This window comes from Pipra filicauda, unplaced genomic scaffold (genome assembly GCF_003945595.2).
Source record: "Pipra filicauda isolate LSUMZ 115617 unplaced genomic scaffold, ASM394559v2 scaffold8_size5757611_pilon, whole genome shotgun sequence".
In the NCBI taxonomy this organism is placed as follows: domain Eukaryota; kingdom Metazoa; phylum Chordata; class Aves; order Passeriformes; family Pipridae; genus Pipra; species Pipra filicauda.
Window position 1 is genome coordinate 644,835 of NW_024105087.1, and position 20,737 is coordinate 665,571.

Below are 20,737 nucleotides of genomic sequence, written 5' to 3' on the forward strand. Positions count from 1 at the left end.
CCTCTCAGCAAGAGCTCAAATAAAAGCAGGACAAAATGAAAAACTTCTTTCAGAGTAGAAAAAGGACTTTAAATCGCTGTTCTCAGATTTGGGATTTGGAGGGTCTTGGTTTAAAATACAAACCACGTCTAACATTCTTTAATTTACTTTTAACCTTTAGAGGTTTTTAATTCTCTGAAATTTGCTACCCTTCCTTTCTTTTTCTGTCTTGGGAATTCTCCACTATGAAGCAAAAGATCCAAACCTGGGAACCTGTACTTTGACACACTCTGTATTGTTACATGAATGTGCCATGAAAAAAATGGGAACTATTTTTCTTTCATTTAGCACATTTAGCCACTGTTTGTGCTGATGGCAGCACAAACTTTTACATGTTGCCAACTAAGAGCAGGAGGAGCTGGATGCTGAGTTGTCTCCCTTTTCTGAAGAACCTGTTTACAGGACAACAAGAAATGCTCAGGTGAGCAGGATGGATTCCAACTGGGCCAAAGGTGGCAGCGTATTCAGGCCTCCCTCAGATGGCTGTGAGCCAGCAAGTCCCTGCAGTGGCTGGGAGTTGCACAAGTAGGTGCACAGATAATCTCTGCTCCAAAGGGGTCTTTGACCCATGTTTCATCAGGTGCTGCTCTCTTGCACCACAGGCTGAAGGCCTTTGAGGGATTAACCTCCTGGTCAAGGTGGGTCCCATCAGATCAGGCCACTGGCTTGTCATGAGGAGCTGAGCGAAGGCTCATCTGGAGCCTTTTCCCGTGTACTCTCTTCCCTGGCACCCACCTTTAAGCCCTGGCCTTGGCCCCAGCTCTTGTGTGGGCTGTGCTGGTGGTGTGCCATGCCTGGCCCTGTACCTCACTGATCCTGATGTGACTTCCTGGTGTGACCACAGGACCTGCCTCATCCCTGCAGCCTGGCCTGGTGATTGGCAGGCTCTGGCTGACCCTTCCACCGTTGCAGCATCTGCTCTGCTGTCTTTACCCAGCAGCAGTGGGGTGGTGTCACGTTGGTGTGATGCCCACCTTGCCCTCAGCACCTGGCGTACCTTCTCCTGCCAAGAGTCCCTACTCTACTGCTCCCCTGCACCTGGAAGGGGCACAGCACAGCTGGGAATTAAAGTCCAAGATTACACAGGGATGTTGTTGCTGCAGCATTTTCTCCAGTAGCAAGGCAGCGTTTCATAGGAGTGGAAAACATAAACCCTCAGCCGGGTGCACATATTGGAAGACACGGACGGAAAAGAGGTATATGGAGGCGCATGTGTTATCCAGTGCCTGTAGGGGTTTAACTTTGTGCTGTGACATGTTAATTAGTTGAAATGAAGACGTATTCAGGAGTTCTCATGAGTGGAGTTCAACTTAAACTCACCTGCTGCATGCAAACAAAGGCTTTCCTGGCTCAGCATAACCTTGCTCTTTTCTTTAATAACACGAGTCTGACTCATGAATACTGACACAGACAGACTGCAGAATTTTCATTAGTTGGATTCATTGCCTTGTAATGTAAAGAGGAAAACCGTCTAACTTGGTCTGTGTTCTCACATAACAAATCACATTCTCCTGCATGCATGAAATGCAGGAGAGCACCCAGCAATTTGTAGAGAAATACTGCGCTGTTGTCATGGGGAAGTGTTTTAAAGGTGTCTGGGAATTGCAGATGAGCAGTGTTGAGAAATGATACAGGGAAAGGTGTGTTACTTGATACCACACCTTAAATGCACCTCTAGGATGTGCTTATGATTTTCACTGCCGAGAGACACTTCGTATTCTTTGTGTTAAAGAACTGTATTTATTAATATAAAGGCATATTGATGGTGCTCATTCATAATTGATAATCGATGTAATTAGGTATTATATAACATACAGACATATATTGTTTCAGGTACTTGCTACAAAAGTATGTGAAATTCATTGTACATATAAAAATATAAATTGAGGTGAAACAGGCCACCCACCTGCTGTATAAATTCCTTCTTGCAAGACAGCTTTGCTCAAGGATGTGTCCAGATTAACATATTCTCAAGCAATCTTGGCACTCAAATAGGCAGCTGTGCTGTCCCAAATACAGGCTTTGTGGGAATTCCTGTCTGCCTCAACACTACGAGACAGAGGCAATGTGATGTACACTCAAAGCAGTCCTTTAGACTTTTAGAGCTGCATCTCTGCTTAGCTAACACTCCACATTATGCAGGTGTGTTCCTGCTGCAGGTGCGGGATAAACCCATCTGTGTGCTTGGAAATGGTGGCCTGGAAGCACCTGTCTTAGTTCTGTATCAAACCAGCTGAACTACCCTCAGCACATGTTCTGTTTTCACTCGTGCCACTGCGAAACGAAAATCAATTCTTGCTTTTCACTGGGTGCTTCCCTGCCCAATGATTGCATCAAACTTGACATCGGTCATCTTCTTCAGAACATTCAGGGCACGTTCTGGAAGCACTCTGAAAGAGGTAATAACATGAAATTAAATGTGGGATAAGAAAAACTTAAATGATAGGAAAAAGTGGCACTGCAGGTGAGGGAAGAGTGGTCTGGGAGCAGAATGCACAGACACGGACTAAGTCTTAAATTGGGCATTATTTCCAAAGCATATGTAGCCCTCATCAATCTCCAGCTAGTTTTACTTCCAATCCCACCCATCTCCTTTTATGACAATTCTGGGACAGGTATGCACTGGACATGATTTATGTTGCAATATTGCTGCAGAATCCAGGAACTTTTCATATTGAACATAGACGTGCATTTTCTTTCTCTTTGCTTTCAAAATGTTACCTGGTTAATCTGGAAATTCTTGAAAGGAAAAAAAACCAAACTCAAACATCTTTACACTTCCTCATAAAAAGAAATTTAGGGTTAGGCCCAAGTTTGCTGGCTTTTGCAAACAATAAATTACTAATAGTTTCATGAGATACTGTAGAAAATAACTGAAAACTAAGTTTAGTTGTTATGATGTTAATTCTAGGTTTGGAACCTGAGCTCTGATGAAAACACCTCCTCAGCAGAGCGGCTACACTGAATATTAAAGATGTGTGAGAGGAAAAATCTTGCTTTACATAGCAGAGCTAAGAATGGAGCCATTTTAAAGCAATTTTCCAGCCTCTGTGGCCTCAATCTTTGGTGTTGATATGAAGAAACAAACACTAATAAGCAGCAGGTCCTCAGCTCTTTTGGAACTGCACTGGGGGTGCTGTTTCAGAGAATGTGGTATTTCCAGGAGGGAAATAGCAATCTGTGAAGAAAAACTGTTCTCTTGTTCTCCCTCCCCTTTCCTACTGGCCTGTAGAGCAGTTGAGCTCTCCACTGAGAACAGTTATCTACAGCAAATGGATTAGAAGGACCAACGAGAGGGCTCAGAAAAATAACTGTGTATGACATCTGCTGCTGTCAGTAGAAAGAACCACTGCATTATTAGTTACCTTGTGATGCGTTCTAAAATAACTGAATCAGATTTTACAAGTTTGAGGGTGGCACACTCAGCAAGTTATAGTTGATACTTGTTGATACATTTTTTTTTTTTTAATACTTACCTTTCAAGCAGTAAAGCAACACTCTGATTTGATGGAACAAAAACCATTTTCTGGTTGGTCACTATTCCTTCCATCAGAGCCTCTACAACCTCTTCAACCTCCAAAATCTTTCCAAGCCTGCAAAGGAAAGCACAGATGTAAGAGTTGTGGTGGTAGAAAGGGGTGGTACAAGCTTCACAAGGATGCTTCACATATGCACAAACTCAAGTAATTCAAATGCAACCATTACGTGGGTTAAAGGACACTTCTTTAGACAATTATACACAGTTATTATACAGTCAGTTGGAATAGAAGGCCTGAAGCTGGGATATTATGCAGTGCCCTGGTGCAAAGAAGGAAGGACAGGAACGCAGAGCACTGAGTTACCTTGTACTGGGGTTTTTGACAAATCCAGTGTTTATAAAAACCGGACAAAGGCACGTGGTTTTTATTCCGTCCTTTCCCAGGGTAGACAGCTCCTCTGTCAGAGCTTTATGAAATCCAACTGCAGCAAACTTGCTCGAGCTGCAGGAGGGGAAAAAAGCACAAATTAGAAGGCATAAATAGTATTTCTAACTCTCTACAACTGTAAATGGCCTAAACAATCATACAGTACAGGCTAGGAGGCAAAAAAAAACCAAGCAACCAAATAATGTAATCCAGCTGAGAGACAGGGCAGGGACTAATTCTAACTTCCCCTGTGGCAAGATGTAGTGCTGGATTAGATATTGCAGCTTGGGGAGTAATTGTGGAATGCACAGCAGATGTCTCAAAAAAAGTCACCTTGGTTTCAAACAGACCAAAGAAATCTTAGAAAACAATAACTAATGTGCATTGATAGACAGATATTCTGATTTATCCATGTGAGAAGATTTGTAGGAGGAATGCAGCCTGAATCTCTAAAATTAAAAAGGATAGGCAGTGTGGAAAAGAATATTAACCCTCTACTGTTTCTTATACCACATGGGAGCATCTTGTAACAGTTGTGTGTGACTTTTGAAATAGAGGAGCATTATGCAAGCAAAACTGAGGAACAACCTGCCACAGAAATAGGTGTGTACCTCTAGTTTAAGTCAAGTCCAAAGAAAATAGAAAAGAGAAGACTGCTGCACCTGGAGCTGCTGTTATAGAGGGCTAGATGCGACGTAGAATGGCAATATGCAATATAACAGGTTTTCTGTGCACCATGATTTTCTTGGTATGTTTCAAGTAGAAAAGCAGTTCTACGTCATGGTGGTAGAAGTATTTCTATACACTACAATCACTGCCACAAAGATAAAAAGACCAAAAGCTACTCATTAGGGGCTTTCTTGACAACACTACAACCACTCACAGAATCACTAGTTTCTAAGGAGAAGGGAGGAAGATACCTGTTTTGCTAAGGAAATGTCTGGATCGGTAAGGGAGAAAAAACAGAAGAATCTCTCATTAGTTGATGTGTCAAACGATTTTTCTTTCATACAAGCATTGCTCCTGATTCAGTCAGAGCTAATAACTACACGTTGGGAACTGCCAGCCATCCTCAAGTGCTGGCTGTTGTGCTTTCTTCCTCCTTAGCACAGTCATTTGTCCGTATCATATTCAGCGGGAGGATCATTTCACTTACTTGGTACTTTATGATGTAGAAGATGCGATTAAAAATTAAAAAAAAAATTAAGAGAGCTGATTTAAAAATCACTTACCAATAAGCCACCATGAAAGAAGTCACAAAATGACCTGCTGCCGAAGCCACCGTGACAATGTGCCCATAGTTATTGTTCATCATGGCTGGCAGAAAAGCTCTTGTTGTCTTCAAAGTAAGTCAAGAGGTAAAAATGCAGGGGTCAGGAAGGAAGAGAAGAACAATGTTTTCTTAGGCATATTCAGCACTGACCCTGAATATCAGTCATTAAGAGACCAATGCTTTGTGCTGCACAGCACCTCACAATCTGAGAGCCCCAGGGATACCTGTTCTCTGATCAGCTGGTGCATCTGGCAACCTGCTCTGCAAATGTTTCAGGAAGTCAGCTATAAACAGGATCTCATTTTCACATCTTTCCTCTGCTGCTTTTGAGGTTTCAGGTGTCACCAGCAATGCTGAGAGTGTCTCACCCTCACCACGTACAATAAAACACTTGTCAACCTGCAGCTTCTCTTTAGCTGCAAACAAATATTGCTTAACAGCTGAAACCCCCACACTCTGTAAGCCCCAGTACAGCTCTGACAGATGCTGCACATGAGGCTGTCACCAGCCTGCTCAGATCAGCAAGAGGCTGTTCAAGTTTCCCAAGGCTGCCCCTGTGCTGTACACATCCAAGACACTTTGGTAATTCACTGGTAATAAGGGTTACTTTAAATAGGTCTCCTCAACAATGCTCCCCAAAAATGTAGGTATGGAGATGGTAGTGGCCCTTACCCACATGTGAGCCAGGATGTTGACTTCAAACATTCTTTCTATCTGGTGGTCCTGAGTTGAGAGCAGGTCGGCAGCTGTGATCACACCAGCATTGTTCACCAGGATGGTCACATCCCCAATTTCCTTTTTCACCTTTCGGAGACAAAACAAAGCCCCAGAACTGTGTCTCTCATTCATTATATAAAAAAATCCCAAATAAAAAAATGCAAGGCTGCAGAAGATGAGCAATAATTAATTTATTTTTTAACATTATTTCTTTTATGGAGAGGAAGATCACAGTACCTTTCTAGATGTGGCAGAAACTGTGAGGTAATTACCATGAGATCTAGTTTAGATCTGATTCTTCTCCCTTAAATAATTACTGCCAAAATTTATTGTCTTCCACACACTGCGCGCACACACAGTTTGGACTGTGTAGTCACAGCCGGGGCTATGGAGGTACAGACAGCTTTGAGCCAGCTGGACCATAACCTTTACATTAAATGTTTCATATGTCCTCAGTGCTGCCTGTGTTTCTTCAGAGGCTGGAACTCTCCAGAGCAAACTTGGCAGTGAGGAATGACACCCTGGAGCCTCACTAAAGGGTGTGATCTTGGAAATGCCTCACCACTCTGTGTACAGAGAGCAGCGAGGAGTGGGGAGGTTCCAAGGCCCTGCATGATTTGTGTGCAATGCCTCTTCTCCAGCTGTCCCAGCTTTTCTGGAAATGGAGCATGTTTGGGTGAGCTTCTGTCCATGCCCCTGCTGCCCTACCTTCTCTGCAGCGCTGTAGATCTCCTCCCGTTTGCTGCAGTCCACCACGAAGGTTTCAACAGTGGCCCCCAGACCCTTGCATTCTGCTGCCGTCTCCTCAACGCCGTGCTGGAAGGGGCAGAAAAGAAAGACACCTCTGCACAACTGTGCTCTGCTGAAGATGTCTCTTAATTGTGTCACCACTGCCAGGCCCCTGAGCAGTTCACAGCCACCCAGGGACAGAGCTGTAGGTGGGATCCTTGGGAAGACAGCTATTCCAGCCTTAAATTTCAGACTTGTGTATACTGACTACCAAAAAGGAAAGAATAGAATCACAGAATGACTTGGGTTAGAAGGGACCTTAAAGATCACCTCATTCCAACCCCCCTGCCATGGGCAGAGACACCTTTCACTAGATGAGGTTGCTCAGAGCTCCATCCAGCCTGGTCTCAAACACTTCTAGGAATGGAGCATCCACAACTTCTCTGGGCAACCTGTTCCCAGAGAACAGGTTACCTTACCACCCTCACAGTAAAGAATTTCCTACTAATATCTTATCTACACCTATTCTCTTTCAGTTTGAAGCCATTCCCCCTTGTCGTGGCACCACATCCTCTTGTAAATCATCTTGCTCCATCTCACCTTTTTCTAGGCTCCCTTTAGGTACTGGAAGGCCACAATTAGGACACTCCAAAGCTGTCTCTTTTCCAGGCTGAACAATCACAATTCTCCTAGCCTTAGGAGTGTGGCAACAAGAGCGAGTTTGCCTTGGTAAGGCACACTTAACTAGGCTGCAGAAAGTGGGCACACAGTGCCTATCACAGCACAGCAGGCAGACACCGTGAGTGTAAACAGAGCTCCTCAAACACGGCCTGTCTGGCACCCAAGATATGAGAAGTTTTATGTCTGAGAGGCTTTATGTGTTTCTGTATTCACAGACTGGGTGTGAGAAGAGAGGTGCCCTCCACAGTTGTATTGGGTCTGGCTGAGATGGAGTTCATTTCCCTGTAGCAGCCTCACAGTGCCGTGCTTTGCATTGGTAGCCAGAAGGGTTTTGATAACACACCAGTGGTTTGGCTAGTGCTGAGCAGAGCTGGCACAGTATCAGCACTGTCTGTCCAACATTCCCCTCCCATCAGTAGGTGGGGGGTGGGCGAGATCCTGGGACGGGACACAACTAGGACAGCTGACCCAAACTGAGCAAAGGAATATTCCATACCACATGATGTCAGCTCAGATATAACAGCTAAGAAAAGAGGAAGGGGAGGGTATCCGTTTTTTATGACGTTTGCCTTATGGAGCAACTGCTACGTGTGCTGAAGCCCTGCTTCCCAGGATGTGGGTGGACACCACTTGCAGATGGGAGGTAGAGAACAAAATACTTCTATTTCTCTTTGCTTGCGCATGCACAAAATTTCGTCTCCACTTTAGTAAACTGCCTTATCTCAGCCTGCAAGTCATTTTCCATGCTATTTTCTCTGCCCGGTGCAGCTGAAAAGGGGGAGTGGATTGGTGAGCACCTGGCGTCCAGCCTAGGTCAAACCTACCACACCAGTGCACAAAGCAGAAGGACATTTCTTATGGAATGGCACTTGACACACGCAGAAGAGAAGCTCATCCATCAACCCCCTAAGTCAGGGCAGAAGTGACTTGGGTGTAGCCTTGTCCCCAGGTGCCAGAAAGCCATGCCAGTGGTGGCCTGTGCAGTGAAAGGCCCCAGGTCACAAATAGCCTGGGACAGCTCAGCACTTGAGAGAAGCTGTGCAGGTCCCTGCAGTGGGCGACTGGGCAGCTGCCCTCAGTCCTGGCTGCTGCTTAAGACTGAGAGCCCCAGAAGAAGGCCTTGGACTAGGTAGTTGGATCCTCCAGGATCCACCACCTCCTCTGGTATTGTATTTCAGCTCCTCCTTACACCCACCCTTACAATCTATTTCCTGGCACCAAAGCCAGGTGCTGCTCATGACAGTTTATTCCTTAATCCCCACATTCCATCCAGAGAACATGGACAATGCTCTACTTTGCTGCAGCCCTGTACACACCGGGAGGGCAGTGCTGTGCCTCCTGCCACATCTCCAGTGTCTGGTCTTAGCCATAATGGGCAGCACGAACAGACACTGAAAATGTTCTACAGTACCTTCCCTGTATATACAGCCCCTTATCCTCAGCTTGTCTTGGATTTTGTGGGGTTTTCCTGGTTTGTAGTGGGCTGGATTTTGGTTTTGCAGCTTCAGGACGACAGGATGAACTCCTCTCCTGACCCACTGCATCAGAAACCTTTCCCACTCTCTGCTCTCCAGCCTCTCATCCTCCCTGCACAGCTGCTTGCACCTACACACACTTGGCCTTGATCCCTACTGACTGCCAAGATGCATGTTTGTACCTGTCCGTCCTCCACTTGCCAAGGTCTTTTTGCGTTCCAGTCAAATTCTCTGAAACACTTTGGGCCAGTATGAACATTCGGCAAGGAGCCATCTACACTTGTAGCTGCCCCAGAGGGCAGCAGGGCTCACACGCAGCTCAGCACAGCAATGCTGTTGATATAAGTAAAGAGAAAACACACCTTCCAGCAATGTATGCAAAAAGCCCGAGGCCAGAGACGCTCAGCGGAGGCAAACCTGCTCCTCTGTGGACGCAGGCTGCCGGTCTCGGCGTGCTCTGCCTGCCAGCCCAGGCAGCGGTTCCAGCAGCAGCTCTCGGAGCACGCACTTCCCTCTCGCAGGGGCTCTGCCAGGCGGTGCCTGCCCCCTCGCTGAGCAGCGCCGAGGAACTGCGCGACCCAGAGCCCTCCATCCTCTGCTGCCAGCGGGGCCAAACCCTCTCCTGGCGCTCAGCGGGCCAGTCAGAGCCGGCCGTGAGCCGACGGCAGCGCAGGGGGAAGGAGCTGCTGTGGATGCAGTCTGGTGATGCCCCTCTTACGCTCCTGAACCCCATCGGGCTCGGAGGTGAAGGAGTGAGGGCACGAGCTGTGCCATTACCTTGCTGATGTCCCAGAGGACCAGCCTGCTCTGGCGCTTGGCGAACTCGAGGGCGGTCGCTCTGCCGACGCCATGGCCAGCACCCGTGATGAGCACAAGCTCTCCGCTGACAGACTTCCTCCTCACGGGGACAAACAGCTTCACGAAAGCCTCCAGGTAGGAGTAGACAAGCGTGGCCAGGAACAGAAAAGTTTCCACAAACAGATTCATTTCCACAAACAGATTCCGAGGGTCGTTTGATGGCCGAACTGAACTTTAATCTCTTTTGACGGGGACGTGGGTTGTTGATTTACCAGCTGCCCACGCCCGTCTCAGCGCTCACTGCTCGTCCTGTCAGTTCCCGGCGGGATCCACCCCCGCGCCGCCGTCCCGGGCAGGGGGCGGGAGCCGGGGGGGCTGCTCCGCCCAGCCCCGCACGGAGCTCTCCGTTCCCGGGTGAGTGGTTCTTGTTCTTGTTTGTCGTCTGCAGCAGGTGCAGGAGGGACAGAACTGGCAATAAATTTGCTCATCCAGTTTCTGGCAAAAGCATCTTGAAGTTCCCCTCAACTCTGTGTTGTGTGGCTCAAATCCTGCTTTGTGACTGTCCAGTCGCTCAGTTCCATGAGGTCCTTGAGTGGTTTTCTTCATGGTCCTTCCTTCCATTGGGTATCTGTCCATTGTCAGCAGACTTTGTCCCAATATCTTCCTCTTCCAGATCACTTAAAGAAAGCTGAATGAGACAAGTCCTTTCAACTTGTGGAACTCCATAGGTGAGCTCTTGCCTGGCTGCTCTCTTTTATTCTGTTTTCTAATTAGTGATTCATACTCAGTCCTTTCATCTTATGCTGTGGCTACTTAGTTTCCTCAAGTCCTTTGGAAAACGGCATTGACTGAGTGAATTGGGTCATCCTTATCTAATTGAGTCTAAATCACACAACTTGCTTGTGTGTAAGGGTGTATTCAGAACCTTAACCAGAACAGGAGTGCTTATGGGGAATAGGACAAAAGTAGTTTCAGGTGGTTTTTCCAGCTCCAACAATGTAACTGCATGATCTTACTTGAAAAGGATTGCTGACCTTACTCCTCTGCTTTTCAGTTAGAAAATTAGATGTATCACAGTCATGTTCATAATTTTATTTAAGCGTATTTTTAAGCTGCTTGGGGAAGAGTGAAGGTTTCATGAATATCTGTCAACTGACCAAAATCAGCCTCCAGTTAAGATTATAGTTCTTGAAAAGTACTGTTTTCGTTCTGGTGGTTTGCATGCATTGTTGCTAACCTTGTCTGTGAGAGACTGGGTCAGCTCCAGCAGAGCCATTCCAAGCTAGGCACTTCCTCCCTTCCTCTTGGAACTTCATTCTCTGCTTGATTAATACATCAGCATTTGGGCCCGACCCTAATTGCACGGCTCAGCGGTGCTGTCATTTTCCTGGCACAGGGCTCCAGTCAGTGCCGTGGCCAAAACAGTGACGGCAGGCAGGGCATAGAACCATTGTCTCTAAGAGACACCTCAGCAGGAGGCAGAGCACAAGGCCAGAGTCACCAGCCTGACTCATAACGAGTCCTAAGCCAGGGTGTGAGATACCGCTCTTCAAATTTGGGACTTGGCTGTAGGTGGCTATATGAAGCTTGCTCACATAGGCTCCTGCTGGGCACCAATAATGACCAGACTATGGGACAAGCTTCTGTTGACTGCTGTGGCCAGAAAGAGAACTGAGAAGCCTGGGAAGCTTGACGAATCAATTCTGTCACTGGTGTTCAGGAGATGAAGACTTAATTCCTTGCTTTTGCATAAGTTTCTTTATGCCAAGCAGAAGACTTGCAGCCATAGGAGACACAGAGACAACTGTAGCCACATATGAAGTTCTGCATAAGTTGCCCTGCCCAATAATTCCTCTGGGCTCTGAGAGACTAGACTAGATCTGGCAAGATGGGAGTGAACACAGTCTCCCTTTCCTTAGGACCAAGTATGCTGAGAAACAGACTGCAGGACAGCGCTGTCTGGATTTCTGTCTTCCAATTTAATGCTGCCATGAGAATCTGAATAATGCACAAGGCTAGTGGGAATGGTGTGCCAGGAGAAGCCAAATATCTTGTCTGATGTGTCCTACTGAAGCCAGTATGACAAGAGGGCCTAGTCATCGGGACGTTGACTTGTCTATCTCAGGGGTCTTTTTGTGCTTTTTCTTTGGAGTCACTGGACCATATTGCACCCTTTTCTGAAGAACCTGTTTACAGGACAACAAGAAATGCTCAGGTGAGCAGGATGGATTCCAACTGGGCCAAAGGTGGCAGCGTATTCAGGCCTCCCTCAGATGGCTGTGAGCCAGCAAGTCCCTGCAGTGGCTGGGAGTTGCACAAGTAGGTGCACAGATAATCTCTGCTCCAAAGGGGTCTTTGACCCGTGTTTCATCAGGTGCTGCTCTCTTGCACCACAGGCTGAAGGCCTTTGGGGATTAACCTCCTGGTCAAGGTGGGTCCCATCAGATCAGGCCACTGGCTTGTCATGAGGAGCTGAGCGAAGGCTCATCTGGAGCCTTTTCCTGTGTACTCTCTTCCCTGGCACCCACCTTTTAGCCCTGGCCTTGGCCCCAGCTCTTGTGTGGGCTGTGCTGGTGGTGTGCCATGCCTGGCCCTGTACCTCACTGATCCTGATGTGACTTCCTGGTGTGACCACAGGACCTGCCTCATCCCTGCAGCCTGGCCTGGTGGTTGGCAGGCTCTGGCTGACCCTTTCACTTTTGCATTTGCTCCACTGTCCTTTCTTGGACCTAATTCCCGTCTCCATTGCTGAGAGACACTTTTGGGTTAGAAAAATGTATTTATTTGAAATAAGGAGTGTTGATGGTGCGAAGGTATTATTGATAATCAATGTAATTAGGCATTACATTACAAACAAGGTTGCATTATTTCAATAATACAATTAATTAAAATAGTTCCATAATACACATTACAAATGCACATGAAACTGTAAGTGTTCATTACAGCATATTTTTTTACATTTAAAAGATAAATTGAGGTGAAACAGGCCACCTACCTGCTGTATAAATTTTTTCTTGCAAGACGCTTTTGCTCAGGAATGAGTCCACATTAACATATTTTCAAGCAATCTCTTGGCACTCAAATAGGCAGCTGTGCTGTCCCAAATACAGGCTTTGTGGGAATTCCTGTCTGCCTCAACACTATGAGACAGAGGCAATGTGATGTACACTCAAAGCAGCCTTTCTAGAGCTGCATCTCTGCTCTGCTAACATTTCATATTATGCAGGTATATTCCTGCTGCAGGTGTGGGATAAACCCTTCTGTGTGCTTGGAAATGGTGGCCTGGAAGCACCTGTCTTAGTTCTGTATCAAACCAGCTGAACTACCCTCAGCACATGTTCCGTTTTCACTCGTGCCACTGCAAAATGAGAATCAATTCTTGGCTTTCACTGGGTGCTTCTCTGCCCAATGATTGCATCAAACTTTGGAACAGTGAGCTTCTTCAGAACATTCAGGGCACGTTCTGGAAACACCCTGAAAGAGAAAATAACATGAAATTAAGCATGAGATAGAAACTTAAATTATGGGAAAAAGTGGCACTGCAGGTGAGGGAAGAGTGGTCTGGGAGCAGAATGCATGCACATATATGGACTGAGACTAAGTCTTAAACTGGGCATTATTTCCAAAGAACACATAGCTCTCATCAATCTCTGACTAATTAAACTCCAGTCTCAGCCAAGTCTTGTTACGACAGTTCCAATGCTGTGTATATGCTGGGCAGTATTTGGGTTGCAATATTGCTGGAGGATCCAGGAAGGCTCAATATTGTACAGATATAGGTGTGTATTACGTGCTTCATGCTCTGAAAAGCAGCAGGCCTAAGGAAGGATGAGATGTTAAAACTGAGGTGCAGTTTCCTCTCCTAGGATTCTTTCTCTTAAGAGTTATATCTCTCTGTCCCCCTGTCCCAAATTAAGACAGAAAAGCAAAGTTATCCTAAAGGTTTTGACAGCATTAGTTTTCATTTGTCTATGCTTCTGCAGACTTGCACTGTCAGCAAGCAGCTCTTGGAGATGCAAAAAACTGAAAAACTTTTTCCCACTGTCTGTTGTTGGGTTTTGCACACAAGATATTACCAAGTGTTTCATGAAATACTAGAGGAGTTAACCGAGACGTTCACTTAGTTGTTCTGATGTAAATTAGAGATTTGGAACTTGAGCTCTGATAACAACACCTCCTCAGCAGAGCAGCTACACTGAATATTAAAGATGCGTGAGAGGAAAAATCTTGCTTTACATGGCAGAGAACAGTAGAGCCCTTTTGAAGCAAAGTTCCCAGCCTCCATGACCTCAATCTTTGGTGCTGACATGAAGAAACAAACACTAATAAGCAGCAGGTCCTCAGCTCTTTCTGGAACGATGCTGATTCAGAGAAACTGTTGTTTGCAAGCCCAAGGAAAATCATGATCTCTGAGGAAAAGGTGTTCTGTTCTCTCCCTCTCCTTCCTTATTGGCCTGTAGAATAGTTGAGCTCTTCACTGAGAACAGTTATCTGCAGCAAGTGGATTAGAAGGACCTATGAGAGGGCTCCAAAAAATCTTTTGTGTGTGTTCTCATTAGAAAGAGCCACTGCTATTTCATTACCTTGTGATGTGTTCTTCTCGTACTAAAATATTTTAGATGGCTGGTTGTTTAATACATTATACTGTCTCCTGCAGACAATTACACATTATCTAGTTGCTATAGGCATACTGATGTCAAATCTGGATTAATAAGTATAACAATGTCCAATACTGAATATAAAATAAATGAAACTGGGCTGAATGTAAACTGCTTCTGTCCAGCTGTCATTTCAGGGTTTCCCTATGCTGCCAAACTATATCTTTTAATATCATGAGTGCAAAATGCAGTTTCCCATAAAATTAAATTAATCTTCATTCAGATGTTACAAGTTTGAACTTCATATACTGAAGTAGTAAGTATTGTTGTTTCCACCCCCACTTTTTTATTTTCTTTTGCTACTTACATTTCAGAAAGCAAAGCAATATTTAGCTGTGGAGGAACAAAAACCATTTTCTGGTTGGTCACTATTCCTTCCATCAGAGCCTCTACAACCTCTTCAACCTCCAAAATCTTTCCAAGCCTGTAAAGGAAAGCACAGATGTAAGAGTTGTGGTGGTAGAAAGGGGTGGTACAAGCTTCACAAGGATGCTTCACATATGCACAAACTCAAGTAATTCAAATGCAACCATTATGTGGGTTAAAGGACACTTCTTTAGACAATTATACACAGTTATTATACAGTCAGTTGGAATAGAAGGCCTGAAGCTGGGATATTATGCAGTGCCCTGGTGCAAAGAAGGAAGGACAGGAACGCAGAGCACTGAGTTACCTTGTACTGGGGTTTTTGACAAATCCAGTGTTTATAAAAACCGGACAAAGGCACGTGGTTTTTATTCCGTCCTTTCCCAGGGTAGACAGCTCCTCTGTCAGAGCTTTATGAAATCCAACTGCAGCAAACTTGCTCGAGCTGCAGGAGGGGAAAAAAGCAAATGAGAAGCTATAAATAGTATTTCTAACTCTCTACAACTGTAAATGGCCTAAACAATCATACAGTACAGGCTGGAAGGCAAAAAAAAAACAAGCAACCAAATAATGTAATCCAGCTGAGAGACAGGGCAGGGACTAATTCTAACTTCCCCTGTGTCAGGATGTAGTGCTGGATTACATATTGCAGCTTGGGGAGTAATTGTGGAATGCACAGCAGATGTCTCAAAAAAAGTCACCTTGGTTTCAAACAGACCAAAGAAATCTTAGAAAACAATAACTAATGTGCAGTGATAGACAGATATTCTGATTTATCCATGTGAGAAGATTCGTAGGAGGAATGCAGCCTGAATCTCTAAAATTAAAAAGGATAGGCAGTGTGGAAAAGAATATTAACCCTCTACTGTTTCTTATACCACACGGGAGCATCTTGTAACAGTTGTGTGTGACTTTTGAAATAGAGGAGCATTATGCAAGCAAAACTGAGGAACAACGTGCCACAGAAATAGATGTGTGCCTCTAGTTTAAGTCAAGTCCAAGGAAAGGAGAACCAGAGAATCACTTTATTGACTGTCATTGATTTGGACAGTGTAATCCCACTAAAATCCCTGGCTGGGGAGTTCTCACATTGCCAGCAGGGAGTGATTCTCTAAGAAAGAGTGTTCCCAGGGGAAGACTGCTGCACCTGGAGCTGCTGTTATAGAAGGCTAGATGTGATGCATATTGTGAATGACAATATGCAATCCAATAAATTTTATGTGCATGCACCATGATTTTCCCAACATGTTTCAAGTAAAAAAGTAATTTTATGTCATGATGGCAGAAGATCGCGGGGAAGGTCAGCAGGGAAGACATAATGGTGGGAGTCTGTTATAGACCAGGATGAACAGGCAGATGAGTCTTAGCCTTAGGCTGAGACAGGGGAGATTCAGATTAAATATTAGAAAATTTTTCTCACTACTGGAGTGGTCAGGCATTGGAATAGGTTGCCCAGGGAAGTGGTAAAGTTACAATCCCTGCAGGTGTTTAAGACATCTCTGGATCTAGCACTGGGTGATGTGGTTAAGTGGTTTGGGGGTTGCAGCAGTAGTGCTGGGTTCACAGTTGGAATTCATGATCATAAAGGTCCCTTCCAACCTCGATGATTCTATTTCTATTCACTACAGTCACTGCCACAAAGGTAAAAGGATCAAAAACTACTCACTAGGGGTTTACTTGACAACTCTACAACAAATCACAGAATCACTATGTTGTAAGGAGAAGGATACCTTTTTTGCTAAGCAAAAGTCTGGATCAGTAAGGAAGAGAAAATAGAAGAAAATCTTTCATTATTTGATGTGTCAAATGATTATTCTTTCATACAAGCATTGCTCTCAATTCAGTCAGAGCTAATAACTTGGTATTTTCTGATGGAGAAGACACAATTAAAAATTAAAAAAAAAAGAAGCGAGCTGACTAAAAAAATCACTTACCAATAAGCCACCATGAAAGAAGTCCCAAAATGACCTGCTGCTGAAGCCACCGTGACAATGTGCCCATAGTTGTTGTTCATCATGGCTGGCAGAAAAGCTCTTGTCGTCTTCAAAGTCATTTAATCCAAGAGACAAAAATGCAGGGGTCAGGAAGGAAGAGAAGAACAATGTTTTCTTAGGCATATTCAGCACTGACCCTGAATATCAGTTATTAAGAGACCAATGCTTTGTGCTGCACAGCACCTCACAATCTGAGAGCCCCAGGGATACCTGTTCTCTGATCAGCTGGTGCACCTGGCAACCTGCTCTGCAAATGTTTCAGGAAGTCAGCTATAAACAGGATCTATTTTCACATCTTTCCTCTGCTGCTTTTGAGGTTTCAGGAGTCAGTGGCAATGCTGAGAGTGTCTCACCCCCAACACGTACAATAAAACACTTGTCAACCTGCAGCTTCTCTTTAGCTGCAAACAAATATTGCTTAACAGCTGAAACCCCCCCACTGTAAGCCCCAGTACAGCTCTGACAGATGCTGCACATGAGGCTGTCACCAGCCTGCTCAGATCAGCAAGAGGCTGTTCAAGTTTCCCAAGGCTGCCCCTGTGCTGTACACATCCAAAAGACACTTTGGTAATTCACTGGTAATAAGGGTTACCTAAAATAGGTCTCCTCAACAGGTATGCCCTGTAGGTATGGAGATGGTAGAGGCCCTTACCCACATGTGAGCCAGGATGTTGACTTCAAACATTCTTTCTATCTGGTGGTCCTGAGTTGAGAGCAGGTCGGCAGTTGTGATCACACCAGCATTGTTCACCAGGATGGTCACATCCCCAATTTCCTTTTTCACCTTTTGGAGACAAAACAAAGCCCCAGAACTGTGTCTCTCATTCATTATATAAAAAAATCCCAAATAAAAAAATGCAAGGCTGCAGAAGATGAGCAATAATTAATTTATTTCTTAACATTATTTCTTTTATGGAGAGGAAGATCACAGTACCTTTCTAGATGTGGCAGAAACTGTGCAGTATTACCATGAGATCTGGTTTAGATCTGATTCTTCTCCCTTAAATAATTACTGCCAAAATTTATTGTCTTCCACACACTGCGCGCACACACAGTTTGGACTGTGTAGTCACAGCCGGGGCTATGGAGGTACAGACAGCTTTGAGCCAGCTGGACCATAACCTTTACATTAAATGTTTCATATGTCCTCAGTGCTGCCTGTGTTTCTTCAGAGGCTGGAACTCTCCAGAGCAAACTTGGCAGTGAGGAATGACACCCTGGAGCCTCACTAAAGGGTGTGATCTTGGAAATGCCTCACCACTCTGTGTACAGAGAGCAGCAAGGAGTGGGGAGGTTCCAAGGCCCTGCATGATTTGTGTGCAATGCCTCTTCTTCAGTTTTCCCGGCTTTTCTGGAAATGGAGCGTGTTTGGGTGAGCTTCTGTCCATGCCCCTGCTGCCCTACCTTCTCTGCAGCGCTGTAGATCTCCTCCCGTTTGCTGCAGTCCACCACGAAGGTTTCAACAGTGGCCCCCAGACCCTTGCATTCTGCTGCTGTCTCCTCAACGCCGTGCTGGAAGGGGCAGAAAAGAAAGACACCCCTGCACAACTGTGCCCTGCCCACGTGTTGCTGCTCAGGCACCTTGGTAGAGCAGTTACAGCCTGGAGATGTCTCTTAACTGTACAAACACAGCCACACCCCATGGTAACCCAGGGACAGAGCTGTAGGTGGGATCCATGAGAGGACAGGTATTCCAGCCTTAAATTTTGGACCTGCCTAGAGGGACTGCCAGAAAGGCAATGTGGCAACAACAGCGAGTTTGCCTTGGTAAGGCACATGTAACTAGGCTGCAGAAAGGGGGCACACAGTGCCTATCACAGCACAGCAGGGAGACACTGTGAGTGTAAACAGAACTCTTAAAACACAGGCCTGTCTGACACTTTGAGATATGAAAAGTGGTTTCTATGTATTCACAGACTAGGTGTAAGAAAAGTGATGCCTTCCACAGTGCAAAATGGCATTTCAGGAATGGCATCTGATACACACAGAACAGAAGCTTCCCTAAGTCATTACATCAACCCACTAAGACAAAGCAGAAGTGACTTGGGTGTAGGCTTGTCCCCAGGCGCCAGAGGACCTGTGCAGTGAAAGGCCTCAGGTCACAAATAGCCTGGGACAGCTCAGCACCTGACATTACCTGTGCAGGTCCCTGCAGTGGGTGACTGGGCAGCTGCCCTCAGTCCTGGCTGCTGCTTAAGGCTGAGAGCCCCCAGGAAGGAGGCCTTGGACTAGGTAGCTGGACTGGAGAAGCACAGTCCTAAATCCTCTGGAATCCACCACTCCCTTGGTATTGTATTTCAGTTCCTCCTTACGCCCACCCTTACAGTCTATTTCCCAGCACCAAAGCCAGGTGTCGCTCGCTACTGAATTTATTCCTTAATCCCCGAATTCCATCCAGAGAACATGGACAATGCTCTACTTTGCTGCAGCCCTGTACACACCGGGAGAGCAGTGCTGTGCCTCCTGCCACATCTTCAGTGTCTGGTCTTAGCCATAATGGGCAGCACGAACAGACACTGAAAATGGTCTACAGTACCTTCCCTGCTTATAAAACCCCTTATCCTCAGCTTGTCTTGGATTTTGTGGGGTTTTCTTTGTTTGTTTGTAGTGGGCTGGATTTTGTTTTTGCAGCTTCAGGATGACAGGATGAACTCCTCTCCTGACCCACTGCATCAGAAACCTTTCCCACTCTCTGCTCTCCAGCCTCTCATCCTCCCTGTACAGCTGCTTGCACCTACATACACTTGGCCTTGATCCCTACTGACTGCCAAGATGCATGTTTGTACCTGTACCTCCACTTGCCAAGGTCTTTTTGCGTTCCAGTCAAATTCTCTGAAACACTTTGGGCCAGTATGAACATTCAGCAAGGAGCCATCTACACTTGTAGCTGCCCCAGAGGGCAGCAGGGCTCACACGCAGCTCAGCACAGCAATGCTGTTGATATGAGTAAAGAGAAAACACACCTTCCAGCAATGTATGCAAAAAGCCCGAGGCCAGAGACGCTCAGCGGAGGCAAACCTGCTCCTCTGTGGACGCAGGCTGCCGGTCTCGGCGTGCTCTGCCTGCCAGCCCAGGCAGCGGTTCCAGCAGCAGCTCTCGGAGCACGCACTTCCCTCTCGCAGGGGCTCTGCCAGGCGGTGCCTGCCCCCTCGCTGAGCAGCGCCGAGGAACTGCGCGACCCAGAGCCCTCCATCCTCTGCTGCCAGCGGGGCCAAACCCTCTCCTGGCGCTCAGCGGGCCAGTCAGAGCCGGCCGTGAGCCGACGGCAGCGCAGGGGGAAGGAGCTGCTGTGGATGCAGTCAGGTGATGCCCCTCTTACGCTCCTGAACCCCATCGGGCTCGGAGGTGAAGGAGTGAGGGCACGAGCTGTGCCATTACCTTGCTGATGTCCCAGAGGACCAGCCTGCTCTGGCGCTTGGCGAACTCGAGGGCGGTCGCTCTGCCGACGCCATGGCCAGCACCCGTGATGAGCACAAGCTCTCCGCTGACAGACTTCCTCCTCACGGGGACAAACAGCTTCACGAAAGCCTCCAGGTAGGAGTAGACAAGCGTGGCCAGAAACAGGAGAAGCTCCAGGAACAGGTTCATGGCTCTCCCGGGACTCCTTCGGTGCCCGAACTACGCCGGGGTCCCGCTACCCCCGCCCAGCCCACGGCCCGCGAGGCTCCGCCCCCGCGACGCAGCGCCCAATCAGAGCGCGGCTGAGCGCTGGGGGCGCGTCCGGGGGCGTGGCCGAGCAGCGGGCCGGGGGCGGCGGGGGCTGGATCGTAGCCTGTGCCCGCCAAGGCGCTCTGTCATTCCCCCTTCCCGGCCGGGCAGGGGATGGAGAATAATACGAGAAGCGATCCGCAGGTTGAGACAAAGCAGTTTACTGACGTAAAATCGAAAGTTTGCGCGCGCACAAGCAAAGAGGTGAAAAGAAGAGAGAAATTATTCTCTGTTTCCCATGATCAGGTGGAGTCCGGCCACATCCCGGGAAGCAGGGCTTCAGCACACGTAGGGGTCGCTCCGGAAGGCGAACTTTGTAAATAGCAAATGCCCTCCCCTTCCTCCTCCTCCTCCTTTTTTTATTTTTTTTAGTATTCATATCTGAGCTGACGTC

General features: G+C 46.6%; 2 protein-coding genes across 2 annotated transcripts; both read right to left on the reverse strand.

The window, feature by feature from the left end:
• Positions 1-1,756: 1,756 nt before the first annotated feature.
• On the reverse strand, positions 1,757-9,895 carry LOC113990005 (estradiol 17-beta-dehydrogenase 11-like). The gene is made up of 7 exons (XM_027725029.2): positions 9,597-9,895; positions 6,643-6,750; positions 5,890-6,021; positions 5,177-5,283; positions 3,882-4,019; positions 3,516-3,632; positions 1,757-2,429 (listed from the first exon to the last, which is right to left on the reverse strand). Exons 1-7 carry the CDS (start codon positions 9,804-9,806, stop codon positions 2,342-2,344), a joined length of 900 nt encoding a protein of 299 aa, XP_027580830.1. The 5' UTR covers positions 9,807-9,895; the 3' UTR covers positions 1,757-2,341.
• Positions 9,896-12,376: 2,481 nt separating this feature from the next.
• Positions 12,377-20,349, reverse strand: LOC113990006 (estradiol 17-beta-dehydrogenase 11-like). Its single transcript, XM_027725030.2, has 7 exons — positions 20,014-20,349; positions 18,040-18,147; positions 17,288-17,419; positions 16,576-16,682; positions 14,949-15,086; positions 14,583-14,699; positions 12,377-13,091 (listed from the first exon to the last, which is right to left on the reverse strand). Exons 1-7 carry the CDS (start codon positions 20,221-20,223, stop codon positions 13,004-13,006), a joined length of 900 nt encoding a protein of 299 aa, XP_027580831.2. The 5' UTR covers positions 20,224-20,349; the 3' UTR covers positions 12,377-13,003.
• Between the last annotated feature and the right edge of the window lie 388 nt (positions 20,350-20,737).